At 33.9% G+C, this 23,835-nt stretch overlaps 1 protein-coding gene across 3 annotated transcripts in view; it reads right to left on the bottom strand.

The window, feature by feature from the left end:
- The window catches only part of LOC131050422 (serine carboxypeptidase 1), a 28,986-nt gene extending 5,151 nt beyond the window's left edge, over positions 1-23,835 (bottom strand). Inside the window, exons 1-10 of one of the 3 annotated variants that reach the window (XM_057984597.2) lie at positions 23,487-23,835; positions 8,489-8,634; positions 7,911-7,984; positions 7,452-7,574; positions 7,245-7,347; positions 3,018-3,055; positions 2,765-2,863; positions 2,477-2,554; positions 2,132-2,371; positions 1,466-1,534 (exon numbers count right to left, since the gene is read on the bottom strand). In XM_057984597.2, coding sequence (XP_057840580.2) covers positions 1,466-1,534; positions 2,132-2,371; positions 2,477-2,554; positions 2,765-2,863; positions 3,018-3,055; positions 7,245-7,347; positions 7,452-7,574; positions 7,911-7,984; positions 8,489-8,634; positions 23,487-23,644 — 1,128 coding nt within the window. In that variant the 5' untranslated portion in view covers positions 23,645-23,835. The remainder of the gene's footprint in view (positions 1-1,465; positions 1,535-2,131; positions 2,372-2,476; positions 2,555-2,764; positions 2,864-3,017; positions 3,056-7,244; positions 7,348-7,451; positions 7,575-7,910; positions 7,985-8,488; positions 8,635-23,486) is intronic. The other 2 variants (XM_057984596.2, XM_057984598.2) reach the window with 2 other exon arrangements.

Genomic DNA, 23,835 nt, shown 5'->3' with positions numbered 1-23,835 from the left:
TAAAACAAGTACTAGTACCTTGTTGTAAGGATGTTTGTAATGTATCCTTATATGCGAAGGTATAGATGTTGTTGTTTGTTGTATGTTGTATGTTGTAGCATGTGATCTCCTCTTCAATGGTTGAATCCTTGTCTTGAATGCAACACTTAGCCTTGAATGGAGACTTAGAATGATCAATTGCTTGAAGGAATGTTTGAATGCTTGAATGCTTGAATGCTTGAATGTTTGAGTATCGTTTCCACGCCTTTTTCCCTCATACCAAAATGAGAGAGGAAAAGTAGTTTATATACTTGTCAATTAGGGTTGATAGACTGATTTTCCCGACCTTAGGCCGACCAGGAAATGTTATTTTCCAATTTGCAAACAAAAAGACCCGAAGTCCCCTAGGAGACCAGGCCCAAAATAGGGCCAGGGACCAGGGCGCTGGGCGCCATGGTCCTGGGGGACCAGGGCGCTGGGCGCCCTAGTCCTGAAGGACCAGGGCGCTGGGCGCTCTGGTCCCACCTCCCAGGACAGCAGGGTGCAAGGAGGGATCAGGCAGGGTGCTGGAAAAATGCAGTTTTTGATGTTGTGAACAAGTTTCGGGGTCTCCATTCAGGTTCCGTGTTGCATCGCCATCGTGAAGACCCAAATGTGGTCGAAATTGCAAGTGTCACAATTTTAGGACGCTACAATAGGAAGGGATCTAGTATAAAGTCAACATGGATTGTTGCCCAAATAATTCCAAATAGGAAGGGATCTAGTATAAAGTCAACATGGATTGTTGTCCAAATAATTCAAAAGTCCATGGATCTTGGGAATAATATCCTTATGAGACTCAAAAAACAACTTAATGAAGCACTGTGGATGTAACTCGACATGGATTGTAGTCAAATAATTTGGGAGATCTATGATTCTGGAGTTCAAGGAGGTATTAATCCGGCAATTTGGATATTAGCTCAGTAGCTACACCTTTATGAGAAATATGAGGTAGCTTGATGGGGTTACTCATGGTCCAACAATTATTTTTCAAAGAAAAGCTTCCAAAGAATATGTATTTCTGTTTTTTCAATCACTAGTTTTTGTTGTGTGTAATGTAAGCCTTAAGGGAGGTTGTTGGAAAAATTAAGGTTTACATTTAAATAAAGTCACTTAAGTCACAGTTAGTAATTGGTTAGGAATTAGCTTCCCTTTGGGAAGTTGTACAGGAACACAATGTCTATATATAAACATTTGCATGATACTTTGTAATTCTGAATGATTAATAATATTATTTTATTTATTATTACTGTGCACATTATAGATTAAATAATTTTATAATAATTTTGCCTGCATTTTTCAACAAGTAACAAAGATATCATAACTCTAACATATTAAATAATAATAATTCAAAAGAGTATTAGCACCCTATAATTCGAACAATGTAGAAATAAGGACATTAAATTTGGTTCACCTGTCATGGCAGGGAATGAGTTAAAGAGACTACCGGCAGAGCATGAATTGTTTTCCTGACAAAAGGACTTTTTGCCCAGATATCCGAAAGGTTATATTTGTCCTGTTTCACAACATGAAGCATTACTTTAATAAAATGCATACAGTATTTGATAAACATTTAGCACAAACAATTCCTATCAGTACGGCAAGTGGATAATTCTTTAACACCAGCATTTGCATTTTGTTTATCATTCCAGACAAAAAACTGTTCTGTTTAAACTTAAAGATATCTTTATTAAAAACTAACAGCTACAGTCTGAAGGTTACATAGATTGAAACATTAAGCGTATACAAAGATTATACTCTTCTTGTATTGGATAGCTATACAAGAAGCCCAAAATAAAATTGGAGATGAAATCTTACTACATTGCAAATATAATATACTTTAAATATATGCCTGAGTGCAAAGTGCGCTATGCCATAACTTGAAAATTTGTTCAAACAAAGATGCTGTTTTCTTAGATCTCCTAGCACTTCTAGCATGAATAAATGAAGGCACCATGTTATTGGACGCTAATATGTAAATTCCCAGCTTTTTTGCAGGTTATAATAAGTATTAAATGCAAGTATCGTGTGCAAAGATGTATTAAAGTTAAACCATCTGCATTTTTTATTCAAGCCTCTGATTTTATAGATAAAAAGGATGAATTCGATTTACCAGAGAAGGGCAAGGCTTGTCTTCATAGCCAAAATGAAGGGGGATTCGGTGAAAACCATCTTCAACTGTAAACCTTGTGGACCAAACTTTTCTCCTTGCTTCATTAAGCTGATCTAGTACTTCCAATTTCTCGTATCCATTTGCTGGTTCTTTCTGGCCACTTAAATTTTCTTGCTTCATAGTGATGGGGTAACAACTTGGGTCGAGGATATTAGCAGTATTGAGATGAGAAAAAAATTGCTTTTTCAAAACAATATATTAAAACGAGTGTTAGAAAGAGACCAGGAAATTTATATTACTAAAATGTAGCAGTCATAGAAGTTAGGTAGCGGTTGTGAATTTCACCTCATATATTGACTGTACTTTGGATTGACATGAAGGATTTGTTGATGTATAAATACCATTGCAAGCCTGCTTTGTTGCCTGTCATATCAGAAATGTCATATCAAGTATTTTCTAGAATAATAAATGATTGAAATATTTGAGACATTATGGTATATATTTATCCAAAAAGTCCATTTCAAACTAGAATTCATGTTGTACCACAAAGTTGCCTTGTAATTGGCATTTGTGCACAAAAAAAGGCATAAATTGCAAACATTTAAGCTTTCAGTGGATCTTATCTACAGAAACCTCATATATTTCATCTGATATGAGGGCCATTCCATGTGCAAAGGGCACTTGTGCATTGTCAAATATATAATCTGTCTCCCCATTACCAATCAGATAGCCCTGAAAAATAGTAATTTAAGATATTAGTCTAGACCATCTAATCCTTAAAAAATGGTAATGCAAGAAAAATAGTTGGTCCATAGCCAAAAACACAAATTGGAGATACTGAAAAAAAGAACTTTGGCCTTTACTTAGTTCAGTTGAATAATTTGACCTTAATATTTAGGAGTGGTTTTGCACCGGCTTCAATACCTGAAGGAAATACATGGTAAAAGCAACCATGAAAATATTAATCTAAAAAACAAATGCAACAACTTCTCTCTTACTGAATAAAACTATTTTAGCAACATATTACAATGTTATATGCAACTAATGGACCATTTAGAATTCCTATATTTCTCCAAAATACAATATTGATGGGACATCCCAGCCTAGAATTTTGTAATTTGTGTCCTGAATTAAGTCTTTTATAGGTAAATTCATCTAGGCTATTCCTCGCTAATTCATTAAGTATTTTCTAGTAGAAATAGATATGACAATCACAAAATTATCTCTCATATTTGTAATTGAATTTTGTACCAAATCTATTAAACTTAAAATATATAAAAAAAATTCTTGATTAAAGATTAAATAACAAGCTAAATATTTCTCATCAAAGAGATTGGTTCTTACGTTAAATGTAATGTCCCCTTCTCAGTGATGTGCATTCAGTGGTCCATTGGCCTATTCCAGAAACCCGTAGGCTATTTGGAAAGGAGAATTAGGATTTCCAACTTATGTGGAGTTCTGCACGAGCTTTTTAGGATTTGTCAGGAGGGAATTCTTCAGTTTTGTCTATGGTTTCCTTCTGGGTTTTCAATGAACTCCAGGGTGGCATAACATGCAATTGACTCTTCGGTGAAGTGTGAACTTACTATTTTTAGTAAGATAGGGTTTGGTTGTTTGGATGATGCAGTTCTATTGAACTTTCCAAGCTCTTTCTCTGGGTGCGAAGATCATGTTTTTCGGAGCAGCATTTCTTGACTTACTATTTTTAGTAAGTGGTTGTGTTGAGCATTTCTATTTTTAGCAGTCTCAAACAGGGTCCTGATTCAACACAGTTCAGTGGTCTTCCTCGCACAACTTCGTCCTTGATTTTGATGATAATCAGTTATAGAGTTATAAGTTACTGAATTAAATATTATTTCTTTATCCTAAGGTTTAATATTTAATTATTTTATTACTGAATAGTTGTGTTATGGGCGACTTAGGGAAAAGGATAATTATCTGCCATTAATATTATTATTTTCCTAAGTTTGGTGGTGTTGAGAATGATAAAACATTTCATGTTTGTATTATTTTTAAAATTGCAAGTTGTTCACCTAAGGAAAAGTTCGAACTTTGCCTAGGGAGATGGGGAAAGTGGACGCCATCTCAAGAGTTTCAAGAGTTTTCGGGTGCCATTTGCATTTGAATTTCAAGGGAGAAATCTATAAATACAGGTGCTTGGCCTCTCATTTGGTATCTTGAAAATTTTACACTGTTATGCTGTCGGTTTGGCGATTGAAATCTAAGCTTCAAAGTGTGGCTTCCTAGCTAAGCCTCAGTTTCGTACTTGGGAGATAGTACCTAGCTATGTTCTTGTATTTCCAGTGTTGTTAGAGAGTGCTTTGCAGATTGTGAAGTGTTTTTGTGTGGGTTTGGAGTGTTTTCTTGCTACTGGTCACAGAGTTGCTGAAACCATATTTCTCTCATACCTCTTGGACAAGTGAATCTTTCATTATGGGTCTTTGCTCTATCAAATCGTGGCATTGAGGCAATATAGTTTGCAATTTTATAGCTGCTGATTTAGAGAATTGGATTTTTAGTTGCAAATCGTACCATCTAGCTGGGCCGTACCATTCCAGAGGTGCATTGGGATGTGTTGTTGTTTTGAGGCGACTGGATTGCAGGTTTTATGTTCTTGAATTATCATCCAGGTTATATCTTTCATTCGCATTTGATTTGGTGTGTTTCCGCTTTCATTTGAGTGAGTTATGATCATTTTGGTGTTGCCGGTTGAGAATAGTTGTTAATGCATTAGTAGCTTCTGCAAGATAAGACTCTCCTAACTCTCTACTCTGTTATTAGTTTACTCATTCATGCTTTATGTTTATCAGACTATAACATTGATCATAATTATGATATTGTTATTGGATAATGATGGATTAGATTGACGATCTACTTAACATATGTTAAGCGTCAATCTAAAGGGCTATTGGGCTACTAACCCGATAGCATATTAATGTCGATTCATATATGAATCGGCATTAATATGCTATCGGGGTATTAACCCGATAGCATATAATGCTAACCGTAATTGTTATTGTTTACTTTATATTGATCCATTATTATATGCTTTGATACCGATTCATTATCGGGTATGTTTTATCTGAAACAATTAACAAATACCGATTCATGATCGGATGTGTTTATAAGCGCTATTATCATTAACAGTGATACCGATTCACCATCGAGTATGTTCATAAGCATTAAACGATTCATCATCGGGTATAAGCACTGTTATCATTATACCGATACATTAATGTTTGTAGCATCGATTAGTTATGGATCGGTTAATGTTGGTAAGGGTCACAACCAAGTGACATCTTGGTCGGACATGATCAAGGTGCCACTTGATCGTGGCCATCCTACTACTTATACATCATTCAAACCAAAGGAGATGACATTGAAATCGATACATGTTCATCCTCCTAACCTGCAGTAAAAGAAAGATAGCAATATTAGTGTCATAGTCATAATATCAAAATTAAAATACACCATCCTGCATATAACCTTTTCATTAAATTGGAAATTACAATACTTTTACAATAGTCATGTGTGTGTTGACTTCAAATTTTCAGTTCAGCAGTAGTAGCTTTATTCGAAATAATTTGATGGTTGTTTATTGCTGTAATCTGCATTGGATATCATCTCTAATCTTCTCTTTCTATATTGTAAGGTTAAGTAGCAGTACTACTAACCAATCCTGGAGTGTTGCCTGCCCACTGCATAAGTGGAAGAGGCTGGCCTAGCCGCCTACTTGTTATGTAACTCAGTTTGTTGCTCTATCCTCCCACTGAGTTAGTGGTTGAGTGATATTATGTTTGTAATGATCCTCCCGCTACATAAGCGGTCGAGTTGAGCTTTATTGATGTGTTCAGTCCTCCCTCTGAAAGATTGCAGTAGAGTGATTCATGTTGAGTATGCTCTTGTTGCCTTGGCTGATTTACCGCCAAGTATCTTGTTTACCCGCTAGATAAACGGAAGGGGCTGGCCTGCTGTCCATTATTGTAATCATTACTTTCAGCAGCTTGTGGCTAACGATCCCCTACTACCGTATGCTCTCACCCTCCCAATTTGGGCTCTCGGTGATCAAAAGGTGTAGGGTTCCTTTCAGTTGTTTGGATTACATTGTTCTAACCCTAACGGGTGATTGGTGTGATTGTAATCTTGCTTTAAAAATCAAAACAAAATTGTGGGAATACTACATTAAAAACCAAGGTTCAATTTTCCCCAAATGGCATCTTAGCATGCTAGACATGCCAAAGTAGTAGTCCCACTTCAATTGATTGATAGAGTGGTAATCTTATAGGTGATGCTAGTAAAGCACATTGGACAAAAGTAGGAGGAAGTGAGGAGGAATAGCTGTCCTGTAGTAGGAGATCAAACATGAGAAGCATTCAAGCCAAAGGAGTGAGGACCTATAGGAGAAGATTATAGGTAAGAAGATGAAAGTGTTCAATCTAGAGGAGTGCACTTGATGAAAAGCATTCAAGCTAGAGGAATATGCTGAAGAGGAGATACCTTGTCAAAGGAGAGTGGAGGTGAGAAGATGAAAACATTCAAGCTAAAGGAACATGCTCAGAAAAAAGCTTTCATACTGGAGAATTATGTTGAGATTTGTGGGAGGAAGATCCTGCAAGGAGAAGGAAGAGGAGCTGGAGAGCAAAAGTCTCGTAACAGGAGCTAGTAGATTGAATCATAATTGCAATAGAATGCCCTAGTGGTAGAGCATTAGTTAAAGTGATATCACCACAAAGAAGAATTATGGGATGTCATTCACGTGAATAAATCCTCATAATTTCAAGAGCAGTGGTCCGATAAAACCAGAACTAACTTATCCTAAATAAAAGATAAAAATAAATAAACAACAATATATATCTCATTTTTAGATTTAAAACACTTTCCATTGTGTCAGGTATTTAAAAAAAATTGATTGCTTAAAGCTTATCTCAGATTTCAGGCTCAGATCACTAAACATAATGCTTTGTGTTAATAATTTGCATTCTACGTCTCAGAGCAATATTGAAGCAAGCCAACTTCTAATACAACCAGCACTAAAAAACCTCAGAGCACTTGAGAGAGAAAAGAATAAAATATTTTAAAGAAAATAATACAGAGTGCAGAGTCCATGTAATACCATCTGCTATTTTCTGTGTCAACATTGGTACAATAAGACCCGAATAAGAATCTCCTCCAATGTATAGTGGATTAGATAGAAACTCAGGGTATGCCTCAAACCACTGCGTCGTACGTAGTAAGCCATGTTCAGCTTGTTGAAACTCTTGAAATTGATAAATCTTGAAACTCTTTAAAATTAATTTCCTGATAGGATAGAGCTTAATACCTTAATAAGAAAAGCGTATGCATCTGAGACAATTTTAAATTCTCCATAAACGTAGTCTGTGGTTGTATTGGAGTAGGAAAACCCAGTCCCAGCTGGTGAATCAAGAAAAATGATGTTGCACACCTAAGAGTGCCAAACGATTTAGCAGTTATGTTACACGAAAGAAAAAACTGCTGTGATACATTACATTCAATGGCACGCAGAAAATCTTGAATTAGGAATACACGCTGCACTAGAGTAATTATTTATACAAATGAAAGAGTTAACTGGACATGGAAACAGATTATAGAGATTGAAGTTGAAAGACCTGATCTGCAAAGAGCTATTTAGGGTTATATTACAATCTAACGGGCCTTCTTGGCCTCAGTAAACAATATAAGAGATAAAAATGTGCCATGGAATGCTAATAGGAAGTTGTCATTAAAAGTGTCCTAACAGAAACAGGATAATGAATCAGACCTTAATCCAAGAATGTGGATTGTCGATTAGTTTGGGTAAACCCCAAGTGTAATTGAGATCAAAATACATTGGGCCTGCAATAAATGAAAGACAATTGCAATCAAAGTCAAGATAAAAAGAAAAGAAAGGCAAAAAGACTATAGCAACCATTTAAACTTTTCATGAAGAATAAGGAAATCCATTGGTGTTACTTAAAGTTGTCAGGATGAATACAATGGGGGCTTAAGTCAACAATCTACTTATTAGGAAAATGCAGTAGTGTGTGAGAATCGCATATAATATAATCAATAATTAAGCTCCAAAGTAGCATCTTATATCAGGACTGTTGTGTTAGTAGGCACTGTTACATCTTACATATTCTGAGAGGCAACAGAAGGATCGAAGGCACTCGTTTTTTACTATAGTTTTCCTGATTTATATTCTCGATCCTTACCAACATGGGACAAGAGTGGAAATTTATAAATAACATTCAGTGTTGATATGAGTTTTATTGGAAAATGTAAAACGATTTTTTAAATATGGCAATTTTGGAGCATTAGAAAAAAGCCAATAATGGTAATTGATTTCAATTAACTAACCAATCTCATAGACAAATCCAGTGAAACTTGAGCAACCAGGACCACCAGTAAGCCACAAAAGAACTGGGTCTTTGGATGGATTACTTTCGGATTCAACAAAATAGTAAAAGAGAGCCCTACCATGAGCCTCGCTGACCGTTATATACCTGAGCAATATAAAGAAAGGAATTATGTTCATGCATGTAGATGATCAAAACAGGTTAATGGGACTTGAAAGTACAACCAATAGAATTAACATCAACAAGTAAATCTAAGCTCCAAAAATAAGCTAAAACTTAATTGAAAGCACTTATTTCCATAAATGGCTACTCATTTGATAATTCAATAAAATATGAGCATTAGAGAATCATATATTTCAATTTTCTTCTAAATATCAAATTTTCACTCTGATTCTGAAGACGGCAAGATCAATCTTAGTGTATGGATTCAATTAAAACTTCTTTTAAGTATTATATACATTAAAAATCTTCTCAGTTCATATATAATTCGCTGGAATGAATATACTATTTAAATGCAATGCATACTGAATAATTGAAATATCTCAAACAACTTCCATAAGTAGAGACTTGCACCTTTTGGATTTACTGATGAAACTCACAGGTTCTATATTAACAAAGCTGTCTACTGAACCAACAACAGCTTTTTATTCAAAATCCACTCATGGAAGCATCCCTGATTCACTGATTAACTTTGTATTATCGTTTGGTCCGCTATCTGAAATCAGTCTATTATGATTTATCCATAGATAGTAGGAGACAAGAACTTATACTTGTATGGGAGATGGAGACAGGTACTTGGAGTCTTGGGGACAGGAAAAATTTGAAAAAAAATATTTGGCCGATAGGCCATTCTATACTGATCTTTCTTTGTTAACTGTAAAAAACTTTTGCATTTATCAAAATATGCAGCATTCAAGTTTTTGCAAGTGTTCTTTGTAACTGTTATTATACTTGTGGGCTCACTAATTCCATGATTGCAGCTCATGGAGGAGGAAGTAATTCAATTGCTGATCAGCATGGTCATGTGAAGCCCAACATAAGAGAAAGACCTTTAATTCTCATGAAAATCGGGTTTCTCTTCTTCATTTTTGTTATTACCTTCACTGGAGGGTTATCTCCATGTTTTAACATAAGGAATCAGAGTTTCTTTCGATGGGCTCTCAATTCACAGGAAAGGTATTCTTGATGATGACCTTAATGCATTTTTTGAGTGATTCTGCAGAAATGTTCAAAGATTTGGAAGAGGAAGTGTATCCCTTGCATTCATTGTCTGTACTGCAGGGTATCTATTTATTACTATGCTGGAACAACTGATTGCCACTTGGGTCTATGCCAAGCAAGCAAAGAAAATAGAAATCATCCTTGTGAAGAGACCTATCCCTTTCCAAATAAGAAGACTGTAATTTGTATTCTCATCGTTCATTAATCTGTGGTCTGTTTTGTAAATGCAACAGTCATAAGAATATATGATATATGCATGTTGTAACTACCAAATAGTCAAGGCCCATTCCTTGCACATGATAGAGACACAAAATTCAGCTTTCAGCTCAGTGGAATATGAAACTCCAACAACCAAAAATTTTAAAATTGTTTTTTCAATGTGGTTTCATGAACTATTTAGTTGTTGATATTTTTAAATTAGTTTGGGTTTTAATAGAAATTTTCGGAAAGTGAGATTAATATTTACATGAAAAACTCCTCAAATTTATGGATCAACCACTCAGAAAATGGGTTTTTTCACAATCTATTGGTTTATGCTATGTAATTATTCAAGGAAACGTAATCCATACATGGCAGGAGGTGAACATGAAGGCACTAATAGATAGTTCAGCTTCTAAGGGAGACAGTTTACTGCTGATATTAGCACTTTGCTTCCATTCTTTCTTCAAACAAATTGTCATCAGGCTTGTAGACAATTCTCTTACTGTTTGATGTTCTTTATAATTCATCCATAAGAATGGGCTTAATCTTCATTTTGAATAGAAATATCTTCCTTTTGGTTAAATGAAATCTAATTATAAAATATTGAATTGTCTCACATTAAATTTTCTTTGGAAGAGCTTAAATAGCCACACATTCAAATGCCCAACTTGATTGAAACATCTACTATTCTTTTAAATGAAAAGTTTAAATGGTTGCTATAGGCTGAATGTAAATAGACCTTGTTTGTTATTTGGCATTTTGGAAATCTAAAATAGCTAGGGTTTAGGTGTTTAAAATCTTCTCTACTAATGGGTTTTGTTTCAACTAAAGATGAAATTACAATTTGATGTTTACTAAGTCGCTAACTTTTTTATATTGTTGATATTCTTATCGAATATAATTTAACGAGTAAGTTGCCGGTTCTATACGGGATGTGGTATAGGTTCAGGGTACTAGTATGCTGCTATGGCAAAAAAAGAAAAAATCTTCAGTACAGTACGTTTTGGTACAGCTGTTGTAAATACTTTTGATAGTAGGACACTTCATCAATTATCAATAGCAGTGATAAAGATAAATACCAATTGATAATTCTGTGAGAAATTTTCCATGATGTTTAGCATGTTGTTTACTTGTTCTTTAAACAATTCATTCTCTCTTACTAGTTTCCAATTGGATTTTGTGACTTCTTTCAACTTGATGGCTTCATATTGATCCCTTGTTTCTAAGGTTTGGAGTCCCTTTTACATGATTATTAGCTCACTAACATATAATTCTGACATCCAAATTAGATGCGTTGTAATGGGGTTATATAAAACCTGGTGTCCTTGGTTATCATTGCCACTTTCTGTATTCAATTATGCAATGTTGATGTGACCTATTATTTATCGTTGTAAATAAGACTACTGTTTTATGCCTTAAACACATATGTTTGATGGGATTTTCAGAGCTGAATGATGAATATCTTACATGTAGGACTATATTTTTCTCCTCCTTTGTTTATAATCTAATCATACATGAGATAAAAATGGAACACAAGCAAATATTGAATTTCACAACAACCATATTCTCAGATCTGCTTGGTAGTTTATTTAATAATCACAAAATAGATGAAGGGTAGATTAATTCTGGCCTTTATATTTGCTGATACGACTGTAGACTCTGGCTACTATGAAACCCTGTTTTCAAGGCTGGATGCTCTCCTTGAAGGCCCACGATTCCCTTGAATATTCAATGACTCCCTTTTCAGAGTGTTGCGATTCATTTGTTGACTGTTAAACTCGTCTAATAAATTTTTGCATTGATTCAATAGAAAAAGGGGAAAAAAATGCCTAGGGTTTTTTTATAAGATTTGAAAATTCCTAGGTTTTCTTTCTAGGATTTGAAATTGAATAGTGTGTCCAAACTTCACAATAAAAAATAAATTAACATATTAATATTATTTTTTACATTTTTATTAAATTTTTTATAAAAATAAATATCTATTAAAACACTATATTATAATTTTATCATTATATTTTTATTTTTATTTTTTTTATAAATTTATTTATGAATGTAACTGTAAATAGTAGTAATCATTCTTTAAGATTCACTTTAGTTGATTATATATGATTAATTAAATACTAGCATACTATGCTTTAAGGAATATAGTAAAGATATCTTATTTGTTTATTATTTTATTTAAAAAATTATTATAATATTATATTGTAATTAATATTAAATTGTTATTATATTATGATATTATAATTAATAATAAATTATTCTTAGATATGATTATATCATTATGTTTTAGTATATTCGTGTTATTATATTTTTATATTTTCATTAATTTTTTTACAAAAGAAAAATCTTTACTATCAATTTATTTTTAATTTTATTATTATATCATTATATTTTTATTTTATATTCCCCATTATCCTTATCCTTGACAAAAAGTGTATTTTATGTAGGGACAATTTCAATATCCCATAATTAATAATATTATTTTTAATCTATTTTTATACTACTATTTTAGTATATGATATATTTAAAACAATGTAGAAAGATAAGAAAAAAAAGGAATAGTGCAGGTTTCCACCATCAATGTAAGTAATGAGAACTTGCAAAGTTGGAATTAAGTGGAACTTTCTCCATTTGGACAATGAAAAGTTTAAAGGTTGGAGGCAAGAGACTATCCTTGAAGACCCAGGATTCCCTTGAATATCCATGGACTCCCTTCTTAGAGTGTTGTGATTCTATTGTTTGTTGTTAAACTTATTATCTAATGAGTGAATGAATGAACGAATGAATGAAAAAATTTTAATGATATTCATGAGACCCATTGTTAGGGTTTCAAGCAGATCCGAAGCAAATATGAACTAACAATTATATGCAGATTTAAATACAAAAGATAAAGAAATAAAACAGGACACAGATAACACAGAGATTTAACGTGGTTCACCCAGAATGGGTTACGTCCACCATACACAGCCGTCCAATCTTTCTTATTATCCAGCAAAAACAGTACATCAACCTTACAATGCCTTAAGCATCCCAGCCGCTTATAACATGCGTTTTTAGGGCAACAAACAAAGTCAGCCTTTTTAGGGTTTTATTACAATGTCAGTTTTCATCAACGAAAAACGGCAAAAAAAATTTCTCGGGGGCGGAACCCCCGCTTTTCTCAGGGGCTGCCACCCCCAAACCCCGGCCCCGAACCCCAGCGAGGATACATGCTGAGTGTACAGTACTTTGCTGATGAGTCGCCACATTTCAACAATCTCCCACTTGGAGACTGATACTACACAACACCACTGTACATGCAACATCCGCTGGATAAAACACTAGGACTCAACTAGTATAAATTCCACAATTATCAATCAAGAAGACCAACAGAAACTAATGAAGAAATCAACTTCTCCTGTGGAACTGCCTTCGTGAACATATCGGCAGGATTCTCACTTGTGTGAATCTTCTCAAGCCGTAATTGACCCTCCTCCAAAATAGTCCGGATGAAGTGGTACCTGAGCTAAATGTGCTTTGTCCTTGAATGAAAAGCAGAGTCCTTCGCAAGATGAATGGCACTCTAGCTATCAGTATACAATGGGCTATCCTCTTGTGTCTGACCCAATTCCTCTAGAAAACATTACAACCAAATCATCTCCTTGTTGGCTTCTGTAGCAGCAACATACTCAGCTTCAGTGGTTGAAAGTGCAACAACCTTTTGCAGCCTAGAAATCCAACTGACTGTAGTTCCCCCTATAGTAAAAACATACCCTGTAGTGCTCCTCCATGAATCAATATCACCCGCCAGATCAGAGTCAACAAATCCACTCAAAGCAGCATTAGATCCTTTGAAACATAATGCCTTCGTAGTAGTTCCTTTCAAATACCGAAGAATCCATTTCACAGCATTCCAATGTTCCATACCCGGATTACTCATAAACCTGCTCACAACTCCCACTACATGTGCAATATCTGGCCTTGTGCATACCATTGCATACATCAGACTACCAACAGCTGATGAATACGGGATGTTAGACATTTTATTAACCTCTTCCTGTGTCTTTGGGCACATCTCCTTAGTCAATTTGAAATGACTAGCCAAAGGTGTACTAACTGCTTTTGCATCCTGCATGTTAAATCTTTTCAACAACTTCTTTATATACTCACCTTGGGACAAATTCAAGGTTCCTGTCCCGTGTAATCCTCATATCGAGAATTTGCTTAGCTGCACTCAAATCCTTCATAGCAAATGACCTGGCTAATTTCTGTTTAAGATCATTTATATGTTGCATGTTAGACCCAGCAACAAGCATGTCATCAACATAAAAGCAACAGGATAATATAACTGCCATTATCAAATCTCTTAAAATATACACAATGATCAGAATGACATCTATGATAACCGTGTTCAGCCATGAAACTATCAGATTTAAAATACCATTGTCGGGGTGCTTGCTTTAGGCCATACAGACTTTTCTTCAACCTGCACACCAAGTTCTCCTTACCTTTGACCTCATATCCCTGTGGTTGCAACATGTAAATTTCCTCCTCCAAATCTCCATGGAGAAAATTTGTTTTAACATCTAATTGTTCAAGATGTAAATCATCTGCAGCCACAAGACTAAGTACAGTTCTAATTGAAGTCATTTTTACAACTTGAGAAAATATTTCATCATAATCTATACCCTTTTTCTGTGCAAAATATTTTACCACAAGTCTGGCCTTATATCTTTTCTGACCTCCTTCCTCCTCCTTTAGTCGATAAACCCATTTGTTAGGCAAGGCTCTTTTTTTGCAGGTAAAGGGACTAAGTCCCAAGTCTTATTTTTCATCAAGGAGTCCATCTCCTCTTTCATGCCTAGCTCCCACTATTGTTTGGCATCTACCTGCATTGCTTCTTCATATTCTTCTGGTTGACCAGAATCCGTTAATAAAATAGAATACAAAGAAGGCGAAAATCTTTCAGGGGGTCTACTTCTCCTTGTAGAACGTCTAACACTTACAGGAGTTTGTGGGACAATCTGTTGTTGCTGAGCATCAGATACCTGTGGCATTTCATTTTCAGGAATCTCATCCAACACCACATATTCTTGTTTGTCCTGTTCATGCTTCTTTTCCTGCATCTGTTCTTTATACATAGCCTTCTCATTGAATATAACATCTCTACTTCTAATTATTTTCTTATTTTCAAAATCCCATAACCGATAGCCATATTCATCTATCCCATACAATGAAGGTACATTTCTGAGATTTAGCATCAAGCTTGATTTTGTTTTCTTTATCAACATGGACAAAAGCTTCGCAACCAAAAGTTTTTAGAAAAGAATAATTTACCTTTTTACCAGTCCATGCCTCCTCTGGAATACCACCATCCAAAGAGGTTGAAGGTCCTCTATTTATCAAATAGACAGCAGTATGTACAGCATCTGCCCAAAAATGTAAGGGCAATCCAGCATGCAATCTCATGCTCCTCGCGCGTTCCATGATAGTCCTATTCATTCTCTCCGACACACCATTTTCCTGTGGAGTTCCTGGAACTGTCTTCTGCTTTCGAATCTCATTTAAGGAGCAGTAATCTTCAAATGCTTTGCTGCAATACTCACCTCCATTATCCAATCTGAGACACTTCAACTTTTTTCCTGTCTCATTCTCAACCAAAGCTTTCTATTTCTTAAAAGTTTCAAAAACATCTGATTTTTGTTTTAGGAAATATACCCATGTTTTTTTGGTTGAGTCATCAATAAAAAGAACATAATAACAAGAGCCACCAAGAGATGATACCTGAGCCGGTCCCCATACATCTGAATGTACAAGCTCTAACTTCTCACTCTTCTTCTCTTTCCCAACCTTGAGAAATCTGACTCTTTTTTGTTTACCATAAACACAGTTTTCACAGAACTCTAAATCAATCTTCTTTAGTCCTGGCAATAGATTTTTGGAGTGAAGGGTTTTCATCCCTTTCTCACTCATGTGCCCAAGCCTATGGTGCCACATTATCGAATATGTTCTTGCAACATTTATTGTTGTTGTCTCTGCAGTAACTTTATCTGTAGCAGCTAGGGTAGAGTAAGTGTTACCTGTACACAGATATAATGTGCCTACCTTCGCACCTTTAGCTATTACTAATGATCCTTTAGCGACCTTCCACATACTGTCTGAGAGAGTAACTATGCAACCTTCACTACCTAGTTGCCCTGCAGAAATTAAATTTCTTCTTAAATTAGGAACATGTCTTACCTCTTGCAGAAACCAGTCATTTCCATTCTGCAACTTGATCTTTATCTTTCCTTTTCCAACAATTTGACAGGGCTCATCATCACCCAAATATACCTGTCCAAAATCACCTTGAACATAATCTAGAAAATATTTTCTATGGGGTGTAGCATGAAATGAAGCCCTAGAATCTATTACTCAGGAATCATTAACATTATCCAAACATAAGATTAAAGCATCTTGTAAAGTATTACTTGCAATATTAGCTTCCTTACTGTCATTTTCATTTTTGCCTCCTTCTTTATTTTTCCGAGACCAACAGTCTTTCTTTAGATGACCAGGCTTTCCGCAGTACCAACAATCTTTCTTTCCTCTAGATTGAGAGCGTCCTTTCTTTGACTTCCCTTGTGACTTCTCATTCCCAGGGCCTTTTCCTCTTTCCTTTGATCTTCCTCTATTCTCCACATTCAAAACACTACCCGATGATGTTGGAGTCTCACCTATGCTTTTCCTTCGCATTTCCTCGCTTAGGATAACACCAACAATATCATCAAATACCAAGGTATTTTTACCAGAGATAGAGTTACTTACAACCATAACCAAGCTATTCCAGCTTTCTGGCAAAGAAGATAAAATCAAGAGAGCCCTAACCTCTTCTGCAAAAATAATTTTTACCGAAGACAATTGACTGGTAATTGTATTAAATTCATTTAAGTGCTCTGCTACAGATCCTCCCTCACTCATTTTCAAATTAAACAAACGCTTCATAAGAAATACCTTATTCGAAGCCGAGGGTTTCTCATACAACTTAGCCAATGTCGCCATCAAATCTATAGTCGTTTTTGCTTCTGTTATATTGAATGTTATAGACGGTGCAAGGCACAATCGAATGGATCCCAGTGCCTTTCTATCTAAAATGTCTCACTCTTCATCTGACATTGTGGTCGCTTTCTTTGCCTTTCCTTCCAATGGCCGCCACAAATCCTTTTGATACAGGTAATCCTCCATCTGCATTTTCTATAACTGATAATTCTGGCCATTAAAATTTTTGACCTTGAATTTGGAATCCTCCATTGCTCCCACTCAAATCTGAAAGTCCTGCCAATTTACAGAAAACCTCGCTCTGATGCCAATTGTTAGGGTTTCAAGCAGATCTGAAGCAAATATGAACTAACAATTATATGCAGATTTAAATACAAAAGATAAAGAAATAAAACAGGACACAAATAACACAGAGATTTAACGTGGTTCACCTAGAATGGGTTATGTCTACCATACACAGTCGTCCAATCTTTCTTATTATCCAGCAAAAACAATACATCAACCTTACAATGCCTTAAGCATCCCAGCTGCTTATAACATGCATTTTTAGGGCAACAAACAAAGTCGGTCTTTTTAGGGTTTTATTACAATGCCAGTTTTCATCAATGAAAAACGGCAAAACCCCGGCGAGGATACGTGCTGAGTGTACAGTACTTTGCTGATCGGTCACCACATTTCAACAATCCATTAGTCTAAGGGACCAAGACGCACCAAATTAAACTGTTTTCAACTTATTTTCCATGTTAGATCTTTTGTTATATATCTTGAATAAAAGCTCTGTGAATTTTAAAAATTATTGATGAATCGCTTTTTTTTGGTGGTTTACACCTCTCCTTATACCTTTTTGAAATAGGACTCGACTATTGGGAGACACCCACTTCTCACAAAACAAACAATTTTATCCATATTCTCCCCCCGCCTCCTTCATCGAACTGCCTACCTTCAATAATGTTGACTAGTAATTACTCCAAACATGGAGTGGCTGGAATAGTTTGCAACTTCAAATATATTCAATGTAACTCATTTTCAAACCATGGCGTCCACATTCATACTAGTGACCATTATTTTATATTTAAAATTTTGAATGGAGGAGGTAGCTCTAGTGATGGAAACCAAAAATGGGAATAACAAACACAATAAATCACTCACTCTTCAAAACTATTATTTGCTTACAAATTTTCAATAAATTTGTGAATGGCAAGCTCAACCAAAATTAGAAAGATGCATTATTTCAACTTAAATTCTTATTCCACATATATTATTTCATCTTAACTTCTTATTCCACACAAATTCAATACAATTGTGAATCTTGTCTAAATCCACCACTACATAGATAAAATCTTTTTCCAAAGCCAATAACTCTTAGGGTTTTCTTTGTAGCATTTTCAATTGAAGAGAAAGTCCAAACTTCACAAAAAAAAAATGATTGCAGTCTTTTTGTATAATAGGTTTTCTACAAGGAATTTGTGATTACAATTGCAATTGCATATGTGTTAGCATAAGGGCGTTGGGTTGGGTCGTGGGGATACCTCTAGCTTAAAAAGTTTAGTGCTGTTGTTGATACCTAAGAGGTATGGATGGTTGGATGTAAAAACATATGTTGTTAGCGATATTCTAGTCGTGGATTTTTTTTATAGTAGTTTGGAGTCTTTGTTGTCATTTGCATGTTATGCTTTCATTCTTTGGATTGGTGCATATTCACCTTGACTTATTTCTTTTCTTTCATATGCGACATGTTGGAGGATGAGAGGAGTTCTTGCTTGAGATGGTGATCATCTTGATTTTATTGCAAGTATCTTGATGGAGCATATAAGGATGTTGGAGATTCATGTGGTTTCATGTATAACTATGATGATGTATAATTTCTTCGATTGGCTCTTATGCAATGTATACAACAAGTGGGAGAATGATAGGAATGGGTGTTGTAAATATTGTTTAACATGGAGAATTTAACTATGTAGTTTAAATAAATATTTAGTTGTGGTGCATCTAGGAGATGTGTTTAGCCACTTAAAAAAAAAATTGCATAATTAAATTCTCCATCTTATGCAAGATGCACAACACCTATTCCTAACACTCATCACCCCAACACATTAAAAAAAGTAATCATCATCATTTTCTTTCAGTTGTGTTGTGTTAGTTTGTCCATTATTCAATGTATGAGGATATAACAAGAATAGGAGTTGTTTACTTGCACTTTGTATATACTCTATATGTTAAGCAATTTTTATTGTATAAAGGTGCATAGCCTTGTATTTTATAGGTACAGTCACTATCATAAAGTGAGTTTACAAGTACAATTTCTATAATAGTTTAAAAAGAAGAGATTTCTCTTATGTGAAATTACTATGGAAGACCTAAAACATGGTGATTTGTAGGTACATATGCAATACCAATGATTGGGTAAGTGTAAAATTGTTGAAGCAACAAAAAGGTACTTAGAAAGTACTAGAGACCATTAAAAATCAATGGATTTTATTATGAATGGTGTTAAAACTATGAATTTTGAGCTATAATAGGCACTTCCACTCTTGCACTACAACTATAAAATATTAAAAATGAAAGCTCTAGCATAATTCCTATCAAGAAGATTCAAATTTGTATGAATAATGAATGAAACCTCGTGTGTTAAATAAAAAAAATCCATTATTTTCTCTCCTCTATCATATCCTTAGAATCTAACAAAGATGGGCACTCACTTTTTCCTCATTCTATATTGATCTCAGCTAGCAAAATTCTTCCAACTTGGTATTTAGTGGAACTTTTCATCATTGTGGACCAAGTTATGAAAAATTGAATATTTGGCACTCAATGAAGGTTTCTCCTCTTGACACCAAAAAGTGGTACTTGTGGAGGTTTTTTCCACCAATGTCAAGTTGTGAAAACAGACAAAGTTGGCACTTTGCAAAACTTTCTACATTTGACACCAAAAAGTGGAATTCATGGAGGTTTTTTCTATCAATGAAAGTTGTGAAAACTAGAAAAGTTAGCACTCAATGGAAATTTCTCCAATTGATGTCACAAATTGGAACCTATGGAATTTTTTTCCATCAACGCCAAGTTGTATAAACTAGGAAAGTCGGTACTTAATGGAGTGTTTTCACTTGAGTGGACACAATGAAACTTTTGGAATTTTTTCCATCAAATCTAATTTTCAAATGATTATCTCATCACTTTGAATTTCTTTTAAATTTATTTCATATTTCATTTATTTACACTAATTTTAATTTTTTTAAATTGCTTTGCCTTTCATCCTTCTACACTCCATTTTCAAATGATGGAGCTTCAAACTACTCAAGTAACTTTTTTGCCTCTACCATCCACCACATTTTGTTAAAAAAAGAATCTTTCTAAATGTACAAAGTTTTTATTTTCATTTTTCACTCCTTAATTTGATATAGTGAAAAATTTTATAAAAAAATCAATAAAAATAGAGAGCTTAATATTTGATAAACATTGAAATTGTTGATTTCGTTACAAACATGATTGAAAGGAAAAACCAAACTTGGTACCAACAATACACTTCAAGCAGGTATGAAGAAATAGGAAAGCCCAATGCAAGAAGGTCCAATCTCGGGAACTTGTACAATTAAAAGAAGAGCAAGGTGATTGTGATCAATGAATCATAAAATAATTTCATGGCTAATCACTTGCAATTTCTTAAAGATAACTGAGAAGCAACTTTTTTTTATCTCAATTCTCTACCCTTTTACCTTTAGCTTCTTTGTGTTTTGCTATTATTTAATGTTGGTATTGGGTTCCTAATTTCTTTTATCTTTGTTGTAGCAGTTTGTTTCTTCAGCCTAGATCTTCACTAGGATTCTCTTTCAATGATTTTCTTTACATCTATGCTTTTCTCATTATGTGAGGGCTTGGAGCTCTTTCGAAAACCAATTAAAACCCTTGAAAAAATAATACATTAATATTTGATAATTATTATCATGATATAAAAAATTATTTCAACCATAATTTTTTTTAACAAGATGGTACAAAGTTCCTTACAAATGACTATATATTAAATCAATTGAAAAAAACTTTAATTTTATGTACACACCTTATGTGTTATTATTGTTTGTCTTCATACTATTACCTCTTTCAGTTTTGATAAGAAATTTTTTTACCACAATTAAAAAAACTTGTAATTTTTTATGTAAATTTATATAAGTCTTTAATTCTTTCATCTTTTGTCAACCATGTAACAACACTTTAAGAAAATTTGATATAATTTATATAATATATTTGAAAAACTTCAATATGAAGTTCTCATATTTTCAAGGTATGTTTCAAATCCACATAGAGACAATCTCTTAAAATTTGGAAGTATCCCCAAAAGGGTCTATAAGACAAGGATGCATTTCTAGTATAGGAGATGAGACTCAAGGGTCACGGTTTGATTGTTTTGGTAATTATGGATTTAAGTATTTAGCTTTGCATATGTCAAATTGGCATTTGATAAGTGATTAATTAATTTAAAAGATGTTTCTTAATTTTATTTTTTTCAATACATTAATTTGTGTGATTCTAATTGTTAGATAGAAGCTTTTTAATATTGAAAAAATAATCTGATGTTGAATTGCTGATGATTTGTAAATAGAGTTGTGCTTTAAATTTGTATTTATCTCTTTAGAAATTAATTTTCATCTTAATCCCGTCTTTTTAGGACATACTTTTGAACTTTGTATGAGAGATATACTTTTGAACCTTGTATATACTTTTGAACCTTGTATGAGAGATAATTACTATTTGTCTGTATTGACTTGTCTTGATTATAATAGAAAGGTCTTTAGATCATGTACTTGGATCTATTTTCTAACTACAATATGTTAAAATGTGATTGCAAGATAGTAAGTTAAAATGAAGAAAGGAAAATTTGAGAAGTTTCTATTACAAAACCAAAGAGATTAGAACTCAAGTTCTAAGTGGGGAATCAAAAAAGAAAAATAATGTAACTCGAAGATGAACGTTGTAGTAGAAGACAATAGAGTTGGCTTATGCATTTCGATATGATCCAAAGGTAAGAAAAAGTTGAATTGAATGTTGAATGCCAAATTGACTTATCTCATATGACCTTATCTCATATGAACAATGAGCCTTGAAGTGTTCATCAAAATTTCGAAAAGTTGCAATTTATATAATCAATTTTCCTCAACTATTATGCAAACCCATCCAAGAATCCTCTCCCATAGTTTCATGACAAGAAAACAAAATCTGCCATCTATAAATGACAGATGTCTTGATTCAATGTCAAAAGGATCTTTAAAATCCATTAAAGAAATAATAAACTTTATCTGTTAGATTTTTCATCTTTGAGTTGTGAATATAATATTTCAAGTTCTATGGGCACTCCTAAAGCATATTTGCCCCTTGGCCTGAAGCTCCTGATTATCAAATTCTATGGCTAAGAGCTTAATTGGATTGTGTACAATCATAATGATCTAAGAGCTTATGATTCATATCAGTCTCCAACTTTTCACATGCCCCCATTGATTAAGATATCATCGAATGAAGAGATACCCAAAGTTAAAAAGGTCAGTTATGCAGAAATGACAGCGTGACTTTGTTTAAGGAATCCAGATTTCAAGTTTTCCACCTCCCATAGAATTTGAAAATAAAAATATTTTCAGCTAAAGTACAGGGTAAATAAAAATATTTCATAATAAGATTTTTTTCTTTTTGTTCTTTATTGTTTGATGATAGATCACATGTTGTGATTCAAAACATTAATATAAAACAAATTATATACAGTTGAATTTAGAAATTACTTACATCATCAATTTTTGTGAATTGTATAAATTCAACATCTTTAACAAGATTTATATTAAATTTAAATTTTACTTCTCAATAAATTATAACCCTACCCTAACCTTCTGCAACTGAAATGCATCATCAAACTTTAAACACTTTTAGGTTCATAAGCCATGTTGAAGGGGTTTCTATTCTGCAAAATTTATTTGGAACTTGCATGCAATCTCATTTGGGTGCAATCCAAATCAAAGCATAGTTAACAAACTTACTACTAAAACCATCATTAGCAGGAGTTTAGCTTTAGTCTTTTGGTATCTCTGTTTTTTTTTTTTTGTCTTTCTGAGTATACAGAGCTTTTTGGGATGCTTAAAATACTGTCTTCAACTTTTTGCCCAGTTTTAGTAGACATTGTTTTTTGGGATGCTTATAATAATGTTTTTAACCTTTAGCCCAGTTTTAGTAGACATTGCTTTCAAGTACATATATTATGGGACAGTTTCAAAATGCTCTCTGCACCATATGTAAATCGAATTACATAGGATTATCCATATATGGATTGAAAATACTCTCTGAACTGTCCACATATACTTTAAAGTACCTATATACGCTTTGAACTGAAAATACATACATTGAATATGCAATTAGAACTGTCCCCCCTCCATATGATAATTTCATATAACTTAACTGTCCATATAACTTCTCTGAACTCTCCATATATAAACTGAATACAGACTTGAACTATTCATACAACTATGTTGACATATTGATATACACATTGAATATATACTTAGAACTGTATAAGGATGGATACATACCCGGTATATATGTTGTAAGTCTGGTTTCCAATGTAGCCAGGGAAGGACTCGACCCATGCATCTGCTGGTGCTTCTTCAGCCACCTGAAGTGAACCCACTAACAAAATGTATATAACAATGCATAAAAAAGCTTCCTGAGTGCATTTGTTACAATACATTCTTGCAGAAGCTGTCTTTGCAAGTATAAAACCACAGAAGATTGTTGATGTTCATATACTTAAATGATTCATAGTGGTCTCTAGATTCTTCGATTCGGATAAGACAAACCATTGCATTATCTAGGAATTGTAATGCAGGTACGCACATCAATTTCAGTGTGGGACTGGGTGTTAGCATTAATTCAATGTTT

This window comes from Cryptomeria japonica, chromosome 1 (assembly GCF_030272615.1).
Source record: "Cryptomeria japonica chromosome 1, Sugi_1.0, whole genome shotgun sequence".
NCBI lineage: Eukaryota > Viridiplantae > Streptophyta > Pinopsida > Cupressales > Cupressaceae > Cryptomeria > Cryptomeria japonica.
Note: the sequence above shows the minus strand (reverse complement) of the source record. Positions and strands in the feature narration are given on the sequence as shown.